Source organism: Ptychodera flava, chromosome 14 (assembly GCF_041260155.1).
Source record: "Ptychodera flava strain L36383 chromosome 14, AS_Pfla_20210202, whole genome shotgun sequence".
Taxonomy (NCBI): Eukaryota; Metazoa; Hemichordata; class Enteropneusta; family Ptychoderidae; genus Ptychodera; species Ptychodera flava.
This window is the reverse complement of record NC_091941.1, coordinates 16,019,059-16,032,437: the sequence shown is the minus strand read 5'-3', so window position 1 is coordinate 16,032,437 and position 13,379 is coordinate 16,019,059. Positions and strand designations below refer to the sequence as shown.

The following is a 13,379-nucleotide window of genomic DNA, read 5'->3' as shown; positions in this document are numbered from 1 at the left end:
TAAAAGGCTTAGTTCTGAATTATCTGCTATTATAAAATCTATATGGCAGTCACCTACGACTGAATGCAGTCGAATTCTTTTGATCAAAGGGGTATGCCGACAGGCTGTCATGAGATATGTAAGCACCGACCATCTTCTGGCAAAACAGACAATTGAACCATGGAGGGAGCATGGAGGTAGTAAGGCTACCTCCATGATTGAACTGATCACTTTCTATACTTGTCCAGGTTTTATGAATAAACATTGCAGCGATTGCCTTAGGCAAAGTCTACGTTGTTAAATTGGAAACCATTTTACCTTCTATCATTAACACAAGATTTGATCAGAGATTGTCTACTTTCACACAAGTGATCACATACAAAGTGGATTTTCTCCAAACAAGCAGGCAGCTTTAAAAAATAGTGTTGAAAATCGTAAAATAAATTATGTTAAATGTGTTTAGGAAGCAAATCTTTCCCGCCAATCAAAGTTCTATAAGTCGGGTCTCTCAGTATCAGCGAAGGCGGAGTCCAATCTTTAGGTAGTCACGCCAGCTGACCTTTGACCTCATAACACTTTTATAAAACGAGAAAACATTTTACATTTTTTAAAAAAAATATGTTCATCTAAACAATTTTTACTTTGCAATGAATAATGTTCAGTCAAAAACCTGTGAATTTGAGTGAAATTATGCCGCTGAACTAAAATTTCTAACACCTGCAGTGTGCTGCTCGGATATGTAAGAGTTTCGTTCTGTGCAATGAGCGGACGCGCTGAACGTTTCCCAGTCCGCGATCGCGGTCGCGCGACGAACATCATCCCAACGCTAGAATTTCGACTTTTTCTGGTTATAATGATGAAAAAAGGTGTATAATGATAAATTTATTCACAAAATGAGAACAGCTATGTCCTTGTTCATAATATGCTTCGGTATTGTCTTCGACGCTACGCGTTTTGGACAATACATCCGCTGCAAAGTACTCGGACATAAGTTCCGGTATTTTGTAAATAACGCTATATATTAGATAGTATTAAGGTGTTAATAATAATTTTGAATGGAAATTCGTCATGATGTGAACTGGAAGATTCGTATCCTGGGCTTGAGAATAACAATTCCTGAAGTGGGTTTTCTTATTGGTTATTGTTAAGGGTCTGTCGATGGCAACAACGATGAAGTGTGACTGGCCACTGTCGAAATATTCACTGGTGCCACATGACTAATCAATGAATTACATACAGTGAATTCAGCGTTTCTTGTTTTTGCACATTCGGCTTGACTGCTGGAATGCAAACTTTCAACCCGAGTGGATTTGACGTCTTTCAGTTATTTGGTTTTTTTTTTGGTATTTTGGCCGTTTGACAAGTTGAAATAATTTCTCAGTGGAACTTTAACGCCAAACGAAATAAAGTATGTATATAATGTATTTTTGTTGATTAATAATACAATATGTACTATAATTCTCATTATTACTTTCAGGTAGCAAAAATTACACAAAATGAGTCTTATTATTGTATCTTCCATCATTTATTCTTTATTTACAAATATAAATCCCTTGGTAACAAAAGCTGGAAAATGATGTATATCCTACATAGAGAATAGTGGTTCAAAAATTTTGAATAACATCTCAAAAACGTATAGTTTATAAATTAGACAGTCCGGTTCCCATCAAAACATATCAATGAACTCTGTATATAGAGAGCAAGGAACTGAAGAGGTCTGACTATCAGGGATGGGAAATGCTGTGAACTGGCCTTCATAGTGAATAGAATGACTACCCTCCCTGTCAGGAAATAACGGAGAAAACTGCGTTCTGCTGAAATGAACCGACGCGTTGGAAGACGGTCCTGGGTGAGGTGTTGATGTAACCGGTACTGGCGTTGATGTTGTGATGGGTGATGAAGACGGCGATGCGAATCTGCACGGGTTGCCCGGAAACCTGAAAGTTGTTGGAGACGAGGATTGGGCAGCAGCGTTACAAGGTTCGATGTCATACTGGAGCAAGGGACTAGCAGGTGTGTTGTAGTTGTTGCACGCTTGTCCGTTGTCAAGATTTCCCACAGATCGCTGTTCGGGTTGTCTTGGTTGGAGACCTGCACGGCGCCACTGAATCCATCTCTGCAATTGAAAAATAAACAAAATTAATTTAAAACAGGCAAGCTCTGATATGAATCTCTTAACCATAATATCCATTTGGAATAATTTATATGGACGTCAATGACACGGGAAATCTGAATCCCCCGAATGTACGAACATTGACGTACGTCCGTGGTGTGAAACAAATGACTATAAACAAGTCACATGAAAAGACATGACTTCGACATTTCTTTTTCCGTAAACTTTATTTTTTCATAGACGTGGAACTCGACATGTTTTGATAAATTTGCCAAACAAGAAACACTACTATGTTAAATGGGACAAATAAAAAGACTGATTGTAGTTTGACTAAGTAACCGCCATTACCATGATAGTTTCTTCGGGAAGATCTGTCAAAGCCGCCAGCAGGTGACAAAGGCTGTGAGAGGAATGCTGTGTTGGTGAGTTGAAAACTTCATCCAGTGTTCTTTCTCTGCAAACGTCGACGGGAACACGCTGACTCACGTCCTGCGTACCACTGACGAATGGACAAAGTCGGCTTTCCCTGCATCTTCTTGGTAAATCTGTAATGAGAGTAAACCAAATAATTATTGAAACATTACAGCGTACGATGGTGTAATATTTACAACAGTGGAATGCCGGCAGGTCTCGTTGCCTTTGCACTAATCTAATAATTGATTATGTAAAGTGCCTCGAAATTTAGAGTGCATATGATGAATGGTACCATAGTTTTTTTGAAGGTCTATGTTGGTTCCAATGACGATCAACGTACTATTGTCACTTCACTCTAAATCTCAAATTAAAACAGGGCAATTATTGCATCAGGTAATAGTCTTACCTTCGGTAGTCGACGCAGTAAATCTGGGACCATTTACAGAGTCTACTGCTATCGATGCACTTCGTTTAGTGGTTGGTGGCGCCGTGTAGGTTGCCTGAGCAGGTGGCCCGCTTGTGTTGGTGGATGCCGTACAGCTGCTATGTCGCTGACCTTTACGGAACAACTCCGGTACCAAACTTGCCAATGGACACTGTGAGAATCGCTCGGGATAGAAGTAAACTTCTAAAGCGCTGATCATGTTGTAACCTGCTTCCATTCTGATGTTCTCCAATCAAACGCAAACCAGAGAGTGATGTAGGCACCAGTCCTTCATCGCTTTTTATGAAGACGGCAACTTTCATCTTTCCGACAGATGAAGTTTGTTTTGTTTACGTGTGAAGGTGTTACCATGGTAATTAGTTATCGTTGAAGACAGACCGGTGTGACAATCTGTTTCTTAACAATCAAAGATTGTTCTTTAGGAAAGCGGTGACATCAATTAAACACAAACGGTCAATGGCGGAAAGTATAGCAACTGGTTAAGCCGGTACACTTTCACTTGAGGTGTGAAACGCAAGTTGGATCCCCGGACTGGTTACGCTCTCTTTGAAGTCAAACTTTGCCGTCTGTGCATGCATGAAAAAAGCTCCGTTAACAAAGACACCTTAGAATGGAGAGACCATGAAGCGAGTGAACTTGTAAAATTCCGAGTATATTGTTTGTTCATGACGAAGTCTGAAACAAAAATGCCTTTTTTCATTTATTTAAGATGTAATGCAAGTGATACAAAACATACAAACACACATTAATTCTTTAATTTGTACGCACATTAGTTTGAAAACAAAAGGAAAAGAAAATTCCTTTACATCATATGCAATTCCTAGGCAGTCCTATTCCGGTTTAATATCGTCGTCCGACTGTCCGTGTTTCAAGTAGATAGCAAAGGAATCAAATTCATCATGTGCTTCACACCACAAAACTTAACCAGAAAGTACGTGATCGTCTCAGAATTCGAGTGAATAAATATGACTCGATGTGTTCAGGAGCCAGGACATATCATTTTAGTTTATCAAGTCTTGATACACCGGATACACGTCAGTCAGCAAAGAGTACCTATCACTTTTATATTAACAGTATATAAAACATTTACTGGCGGGAAAGTAGATCTTGAACTTCATCCAAATATCCCCTTGTCTTGCACATGTAATGATTTTCCAACCTCCTTTTTTCCTTCACAATGACGATGTAATCTATGTGATATATTTAACATTTTAAACAAGTTTGGCGTAAAAACACACCTCGAAACGGTTTAAAATTATAGCTCATTCTATACTAAGAAATTTGTCCATCAACATTAGAAGTCGACACATTTTTTGTCTTCTGATATTCTAAAAAGAGAAATACACTCTCCAGCTTTTTAGGGGAACAATAGATTTATGGAATGAGATATTTTGTACTGTGGAACACCGATTCATTTGATTATGATTAACTTGATGACATGCACGTAGATGTTACGATCAATTTCAGCTGAGCGATTAATTTCAGCGGAGAGAAAGTTATGTGATCTTGTGATTATCTCTTTTCTCTGTCAGCCATCAAAGAAATCCCGATCGTTTATGGTCTTTTGACATTCTTGACAAGTTTGCCATTTAGGAAGATGATGATGGACCAACAATGTATAGCGCCGATCCATCAATCCAAAAACGGCTCGTCCCAAAATCTCTGACCTGTCAATCACGCCGTTGTCGCGGCAGCGCTTTTGTAGGAAAGAACCCCAGTAGTCAAACAAAAGCTGACAACAAAATCAAAAGTTGCGCCCACAAATGAAATGTGGTTTTAAAATGCCCTCAGCAAATTAAATGTAATAAAATTTCATCATTTACTAGAAACTTGGTTAAGGAAAACCCGGGAGAAGACTGAGAAGCCATGTACAAGTAAATAAACGGTGGGATGGCTCCCCTGATCAGACGCAAGTTGGCAATTGACAGGTTCAGAAACATCGCAGATGCTGCTTTTCGTTATCAGCGAAAAACCCATGTTGGTAGACCGATAGTCGTACATTTTTATAAGGCGTACATTAGGTTTCCGGCGACTAATAGTAATAATTAATTCATGTCGGATCACTTCAGATAAATCTGCCGCAGATCCCTTTCAATGATTCAATGTCCGTGTCCACTGTTTGTTCTCAAAGCCTAATATTGTAAAGGTATCTAACCTTGCTGGACATGTAGGAAATAAAGCGTCAAATGATAGACTCCGTGTCTTTAGGATAAAACCCCGTGACTTATAAATTGGTTTTAGTTGAGTAAAAACTGATGTGCCATAAATCGCTGATTGATCGGAAAACTGAAGTTTAATTGATTTGAGGCATCGTCTTTTAAGATTGTCAATACAAGTTTTTGCGTTTATAGAATGACAGGAACAGTGAGTTTTAGACCAACAATGATGGGACTGACATTTTCCATAAAGTTATAAGCATTGGATACCGTCCCTTTAATAAGTTATCTGTGAGGGTTGAGTCAATCAATGAAAATAGTTTAATACAATTTCATCAATGACTTCTTCATTAAAGACCAGTGCTTTACTTGTAAATCGAAAAACCCTCAACTCCAAAGAAGTCCAACATTTCCAAGGCCTTAAAGTCAAAAAGTGTTATTACCGATGCGTTATAATGCTTGACAAGCTTCATCTATACCGTTTGTCAAACTAGTCAAATAGCGTATCATAGACATGATATGTGTGAATGGCCAATATTCCTTTGTACAATGCGAGGACTTGCCGGTCGTTAAAGTCAGCTTTGAGAAAGCCGAAAACGTCGCGTTCAAGAAATGAAAAGTTATCAATCTCATCGTTGTCACTGTTCAAACGGAGTAAAAGCGAAGTCAGCCAAAATGTTGCGTCGATAAATGTTGGCACGAACTTTATCAATGGTATAGTATAATAGATCAAGAAAGTGTAATTGATGAGACAGCAATTAGAGACTACCACGATTTGTAGTTTTATTTTTATAGACGTACCATACTCAAAATGAAACCATACTTTGAGATCGTTTTTGTTATTTACCTTCCTATAATTACCGATAACCTTTTCGCCGGACATCAAAACACAGTACCGTTTTCCCTAAGCAACTACTGCCAAAAGATATTTTAACACGTTACTAGTATATCGTTTACATGCATTGTATAAAAGTTGATTTTACTTTACAGAAATTCCAATTTCTCTTTACCAAATATAAGATGTCACATTATCGTTTTCTGAGTATCTGCTGAAGGGGAGTCAACAAGTGAAGTACAGCAATGCATCTATACTTACAGTTCGAATTTAACCTTCTTACAAACGGTCAGTCAGATTATTTGTCCATTCATAAGGAAGAAAACTTCTGCTGTACAAATTTCGAAACAGACTGACAAGCTTTCTTATTTTTGTGAATGAACTCGTTAATATATCAATTGTCTAACGCGTTCAGAAGGCGGTGTAGATATGTAAGTACTTGATCAATGATAACAATTATCACTTAAATTCCCCGATCAGTTAATCGAACCTTGCCGCAGATCCCTGTCAACATGTCGCGTTGACGACTCGTTTGTTTTAGAAAATTTCAACAATGCTATAGCCCTACTTGAATGATGAAGTAAGGTAGTCACTCTGCACGAATTTAGAAACAGATTGACAAGCTCTTCTTATCGTTTCCGTGAATGGTGACTGTTAATATATCAATTGTCCGGTGTGTTCACAATTAAGGCGGTGTTGATCGATTAGGTTTATCACAGTTAATGATACAAATTACCACCTCCCCAACCACTCCAAAGGAACTTGCCGACTGAACTTGTCACAACATCAACAAGCCCCATTTACGCCCCCTCCATTATCAGAACAAACCAAAGTCGCGTGCCACATTGGTTTACAGACCGAAGCAACTGTGGATGGTTTACCGATTTTCAGTTGCGTCTACTTTTCAAAAGTAAAATCCCGCGGAGAGCGACTAAAAATATGTCGTCAAAATAGTTATGATTTTACTAACTTTATGTTCTGATTCGCAGTTGCTTATCAAAAGCAAAACGCAGTAATTTCGTATAAAGATGGATTTCGCGAATAAAAATGATAATGAAACAACACATTTCATAACATGAGTGTTTTTGTGAAAGACTAACACGTATATGTGAAAAAGAAATTTTCAATGATTTTTTACTGGTGCCCACAGTCCTTCTTCGCGTCTTCATAACGCCAGAAGTTTTTGTATTGTCTTGGGTGGCGTAAAAATTGAAGACAGTGGCAGACGCCTTAGCTCTTTTTACTAGTTTTCATCTTAACAGAAAGAGTAACCGATGTGTTTGACGAGTCTGCAGCAGCACGCAGCACGTGTACTATACCAGTGAATGCTTTTCCAACATACCAAGACTCACTGTTATGAATCTGTTCAAAACACCCGTATCGATATTTTGTCGGTCAAACAATACGGCGGAACAAGCGTTGGACGACATTACAGTACGGCTTATCAATGACATTGTCGTGGTACCTCGCAAAAGCGCAGAAAACGAGCAGCGTCAACCACTGTTCCGGCTTGGTTGGCTTTTCGGTGATATTAAACTTCTTGAAATAAAAACCGCTTTTGCTATAAACAGTTTGATTCAGGGAAGGTAGCTTCCGTACAATGGTGTTGTGCAAGTTTGCTTGTTTATGCGTTGTGGAAGAGGAGTGGTCGTGGCAGAACCAATGTTACCTTTTTATTGTAATCTTGATTGGACTGATGAAGTAGAAACACGACTTTCTATACGGTGAAGTGTAATTTTCGGGTATTGGGCTTTCCTGTATGTATTCGACTTCCTCCTGTTACGGTGCCTATACCTCCCGTTCTGAAATATTCAACATTTAAAATTAAAGTTTACTGTCTGTAAACAATTCAAGAAATAATTTCAAATTATTCTTGAAGATCACAGTCAGGCAATAGCTGTCGTGATGGTTTGAATAATAGACCATCAATGCAAGACCTTGGCCGAAGGAATGCACCGTACGCTATTGCAACATCTACTACGTAAGCATGGTTACTCGAACTCCAACCGTGACGTAAGGTAGAAGTTATGCGATTTGTCGGTGACGGCATGTGTTGTGTCTTTTTCTCCTCGTCGTTCATGACAGAAGTCACCTGGTTTATGGTCTCTAACATAAGATTTCACGAATTCAATCGAATGATTTCACCATTCCATGCCTGTTTGTAAAGTGCAGACTTGCATTCATGCGGTATCCCGAAAGAAATCCTAAATTGGCGCGCATTGTTTACACCTGTCACGTGTCAATCACTCTCTTGTCGCGGCAACTTTTACTTCAAAAGTCACTCATCGTTGAACAAAACTTGGCGGCAAAATCAAAAGATGCACACTTCGATAAATAGTGGATCTGAGTCTACTCGGCACATTTGTACAACATCCGTTGAGAGTTGAACATTGTCTTCAGAGTTGCTAAACATCGTTTTCTTACGTCGAAGTCACTAAGTGGCCAACAATCACTGAGGATCAGCGAAGCAGTTCTTCCAGTGACGACAGTAAGAAGAATCAACTAGACTTATCCACAGTGCAACCTTCTAAAGTTGCAGTAACGACAGATCTCACTTCACCAACTCTAAGAAAAGGTAAGTAGCAAATACAAATCAATCGCTTGTTACAAAAAGACACTTTTCCGGGATGTTACAGGGTTTAACGAGTCGTTTTCGTTACGGGAAATGGGAAGTTTCCACAAGCCAAATTTGTTCAGAAAACTGAATCGAATCGACTAAACTTTATCACCCAGTACACTCGTCACTTGCCCCCCCCCCCAAAGCTATGCTAAAATATCCTGGGGATATACGAGCTATAAGATACCTCATATTGGATGAAAACAGAACGCTGAAACCGTAAATGTTTTGGTCATTACAAGCCGTCTAACATGTACAAAACTTTTTTTTGAACAGGTACGGTCAAGATGACGAGTAAGAATCTTTATCAGCAGATTAGGACTTGGCAGCCATCTTTTTTCCGTAGTCCATCGTTGATGAGAGTTAGAGAGAAAGCATTGCTTACGGTTTATGATGATTACACCAAGTATCCCGACCCAACGGAAGTCAAGAAAACAGCTGAATTGCTTGGTATGACCACTAAACAAGTACAGGTAAGGAATGTGAATTGCTGTAAGCACTCATGAAATGCACTTCATTTTTGGAATACTTTAACAAGAATAGAATATATTAAAACTAACATCAGATGGCGCTTTGCTTGAAAAGTGTTGTCATATCTGTTTGTACATGGTTACGCTGTCAGAAAACTCACAAACTATACACTGATGTCAAAGACGAGACCGAATGTGATAGTAAGTATACTCCTATCGTAGATTACATCGTCAGCACTTATAAACGGTATTTTATTTCTATGTTTCAGTTCTGGTTTAGAGATCGACGTGCACGGGAACGACGACAGAGGGGATACATGCAGCGTCTGAAATTAAGAGATACCCGTGTCCAGCTTTGTTCATCTTCCGTTGACAGTGATGCAACGACCTCCGATGTATCGTCAACACCGGCCACTCCCTCTGAATCACGCCAGTCCGGCTTTGAATTTCCCGACAGGCCGCGGCCGTGTATGTACCATTCGTCACCTTATTCAACACCATCTCCAAGCGTATCTCCGTCTCCGTCCGGTCACTTCGATCGCATCGAACCCTCCTGGTCAGTCGACGCTGATGACTCCTGCTGGCCGGGACACGTTCCGTGTACGTGTGTACCTCTTCCATTCCATCGCCGTTATCTGTGGTTTACCGAGATATGGTAACGGCTATTCAGCTTTTCCGCAGTTTCCAACTCCACCCCAGTCTCACAGATATCTTCCTTAGAACTGTCAGTAACGTAATTTACCGGTAATGAGCTTCTTAACGCGGACTGGAATATTTATCTGTAATGGTTAAAGTTATTTTGATCGCTATTTGTAAAGTTACTGTATATTTTATTCATTTATATCCTAGTTTTCCTCTTTTGTTTATATGTTCTGCGTACCAGCAGGCAATATAGACAATGTCGAGTGTTAGACTGTAACTTCACAATAAATCAATTACATGTAAAAATAATAAACATGTTGTCTGTTGCTGTTCTTTTCACCCAACTTCAATTTTGGACGGCATTTAAATATCACACGCTAAATTCGCCACGGATTAAAAAAGTACACGATTGGAGTGTAGGCGTTAATTGTACAAGCTCATGTCGTTTGAATCGGCAAAGAATCTCGTTTAATCGAGGTCATAAATTTGTCTCATGGAACCTGTATTAGCTTTATCACTATCCACAGAGCGTCATTTCATACCTTTTAAAGCTGTTGTCCTAAATTGCCGATTCACGCATCAGTCTTCTTGATATTGAATATTCAACGGATTTGAGTCCTTTGCTATCATTTGAATGTTGTGTGCAGTTAGGTAGTATGCGCGTCGAAAGTGAAAGACTTAGGCTTTTGCTCAAATTTTCCTCAATGAATATATCGACCATTCTCTTTCAAAATCAAGAACAAAATTTTTTGGTCACACACCGTGCAAATTTTGGCACTAGAGAAACAAATAACCCGAGAATGACCGACATTTAAAATCCAAAATGGCCGCCATCCCTATGTTAACTCTATGGAGAAAAATAAAAATTCGTTATAAAGTGGATGAAGTGTTACGAACACACGTGTACATTTGTTTAAGAATGTTGATAAAATGATTTTCGGTTACTAAAAGTAGGCGTAGCCTAAACAGCGTTCGCCCTACTGTTTACCCTTAAACTTGCACAAATTAGAAAAGAAAATCATGTTCTCACGTCCCCAGTGCGCTGGGAGTGTGAGAACACAGTGTGAGAACAATTTGTTCTCACACTCTGTATTGTTGCGCGACCGAACACCTCGTATGTGAAACGTATGTTGATTGGTCAACTCTGCTCAGCGCCCAGTTCTCTGTACGAATTATTTGACGAATAGAACATCGCGTAATGTACAACTGGCACTATAGCGGACAGACGACTGAACCGCAGAGTGAACAGGTTGTTCTAGATTTGAGTACGGTCAGCGCGGCGTCGGCAACAAATACTCGGAGGATGACCGCTTTTATGTTGTGACGGGAGAATTCAGGCCATTACAAACCTATCGGCTGTTTACGCTCGTCGACATATTTTCTGGAGAAGAACTGACTTGACAGCGATACAGTTAGCGAAAGACTTCGATGAGCGAGCCATTTGCACACGAGGCTGTAGCAGACGACAGCTTTCACGCAATGTCATCAACAGATGGCCACCAGAGTTGTTTCGCAACATTTTCCTCAGATGACCTGGAGAATTTTGTGGCTGACCAACAAAACAAAATTGCCATATCGGTAATATACATGTTAACGTGTTTGATATGCTCATCAATGAAAGGAACTTCATTTTTCTGTGCGGAATGATACAAATGAAACAAGAGCAATCGGCTGCTGGTTTTTGATAGTTTAAACCTACCACTCTGACAATAAAATGCAATTTTCTAAAGATATTGGAGGGACGTGAGAAAAATAATCCCACACCCCAATGGGTTGGGATGGAATGTCTCACACTCGTTGGGGAATTCTGTCTCACACTCGCCTTCGGCTCGTGTGAGACAGAACTCCCCAACTCGTGTGAGACATTCCATCCCAACCCGTTGGGGTGTGGGATTCTATTATTCTCACATTCCTGGCTGCTGGGAGTGCGGGATCGAGAGTGTGGGATAAATCGATCCCACACTCTCAGAAACCGTCCCACACTCTGCAGTAAATATTACACGACCTCTGATTGGATGATAAGCAGTCTGTTTTGTTCAACGCGCAAAATGTTATCCAATGGCACGACGAGTAACACACGGACTAGAACTACAAAGTAAGCAGGTCAAAGTACAGCGGCAGACGACAGAGTTGTCACGATTTTTGATAATATTGTACGTGTCCAATATGAATTTAACGCATTTTGTGGTCATGTGAGAAAAAGAATCTCACACACCAAGGACCTGGGATCAGATTTCTCACAGTTGGGGATATTTTGTCTCACACTCGCCTGCGGCTCGTGCGAGACAAAATATCCCCAACTCGTGTGAGAAATCTGATCCCAGGTCCTTGGGGATGTGAGATTCTATTAATCTATTCCAAGTTCTGCTTTGAGAAGGTTAGGCAGACTTCATCACGCTGATGTCGGTTCTACTTGGTTTTCTTTGACAAAATGAGCCGTTAACAGGAAGTAGACATGTACAAGTTTCCTAAAATGGTCTGAGATTTTGTAAACTGATTGTATGTTTACAGACAACAGAGAGCTAATTTATGGTAGAATGCGCTTCGGGGGTCAGATATTTGGACTCTCAAACTTTGACAAGTCGTTTCTGATCTACCGCTTGTGGGGGTTTATTTTGAAGGTCTTAGTGTAGGAAACATTTTCAACGTCTTACTTTTTCGAAAATCGAAAAGTTTATTTTCTCCATAGTGTTAACATAGGGATCGCGGCCATTTTCAGATATCGGTAAATCTTGGATAGTTTGTTTCTCCAGAACCAAATTTGCACGGTGACCCCCGATTTTGATTCTCAATTTTGAATAAGAAACGCTAAAAGATTGCTTGGGGAAAGTTAAATCAAAAGTTTAAGTCTTCCCTTTCGAGGCCCACACTACCTCAGGCAATAAACCCCCTGTAAAGGACGGATATACATCAAGATGTTGACCGACCGGGTCACGCTGTATCAGTATATCACAAAATTAAATCGTCAACAATATTTTGACATAACACACACAGAGACACTGCATTTGAGGTTGACCACTACATGTCCGTATGATTTGGGGCAAAACAAGATTTTTTGCCTTTGTTCTCTCTTTTGGACTGTCATTTCTTTCTTTTTCTTGATTTTATCCGAACTTTATTATAGTCGGATAAACATACTGTGCACACCACAAGTGTCAGATTATACTACCCACATATTTTAAATTAAAGGGTAATTCTAGATTTAAAGTTACAACAAAAGACTCGGGTACTATTTTCATCCTTTTCTCCTTCTTTCTATTGACAGTGAAAGGCGTGTAGAGAAATATATGCACATTATAGTTGTTTAAAATATTTCCTAGTTGTCGACGTTTTTAGCCAAACCGATCAACGCACACACAACTCTCAAACGACTAACCACAACCCCAAGACGACAAAGATCCTTATAAATTGGACAATATGCTTCATTTATTTATACCTCAGGAAAAATGATATTTACAGGCTTCGCAAAACTAGAGAAAGGTATGAAAAATGGAATATTTACATACAAATGATGAAATCTTTGACTGTATACTTAAACATTAAAACTTTAACATAAACTAGTAACAGTTACAGACAGTTCTAAGGAAGATATCTGTGAGACTGCGGTGGAGTTGGAAACTGCGGAACAGCTGAATAGCCGTTACCATATCTCGGTAAACCACAGATAACACCGCAATGGAATGGAAGTGGTACACACGGAACGTGACC

The 13,379-nt window shown here is 39.6% G+C and overlaps 1 protein-coding gene across 1 annotated transcript; it reads right to left on the bottom strand.

Annotated features, from left to right (window-relative positions):
* Window positions 1-1,539: 1,539 nt before the first annotated feature.
* Window positions 1,540-3,602, bottom strand: LOC139150646 (uncharacterized). Its single transcript, XM_070723080.1, has 3 exons — window positions 2,913-3,602; window positions 2,441-2,637; window positions 1,540-2,095 (listed from the first exon to the last, which is right to left on the bottom strand). The coding sequence occupies exons 1-3, from the start codon at window positions 3,166-3,168 to the stop codon at window positions 1,646-1,648; spliced, it is 903 nt and encodes a 300-aa protein (XP_070579181.1). The 5' UTR covers window positions 3,169-3,602; the 3' UTR covers window positions 1,540-1,645.
* Between the last annotated feature and the right edge of the window lie 9,777 nt (window positions 3,603-13,379).

Bases quoted from the DNA above. Each gene is read 5' to 3' on its own strand.
- LOC139150646 (XM_070723080.1), bottom strand. From the start codon at position 3,168: ATGGAAGCAGGTTACAACATGATCAGCGCTTTAGAAGTTTACTTCTAT. The intron at 2,638-2,912 runs GTAAGACTATTA...CTCTCATTACAG, and splicing joins TACTGCGTCGACTACCGAAG to ATTTACCAAGAAGATGCAGG. The intron at 2,096-2,440 runs GTAATGGCGGTT...TTTCAATTGCAG, and splicing joins TTCCCGAAGAAACTATCATG to AGATGGATTCAGTGGCGCCG.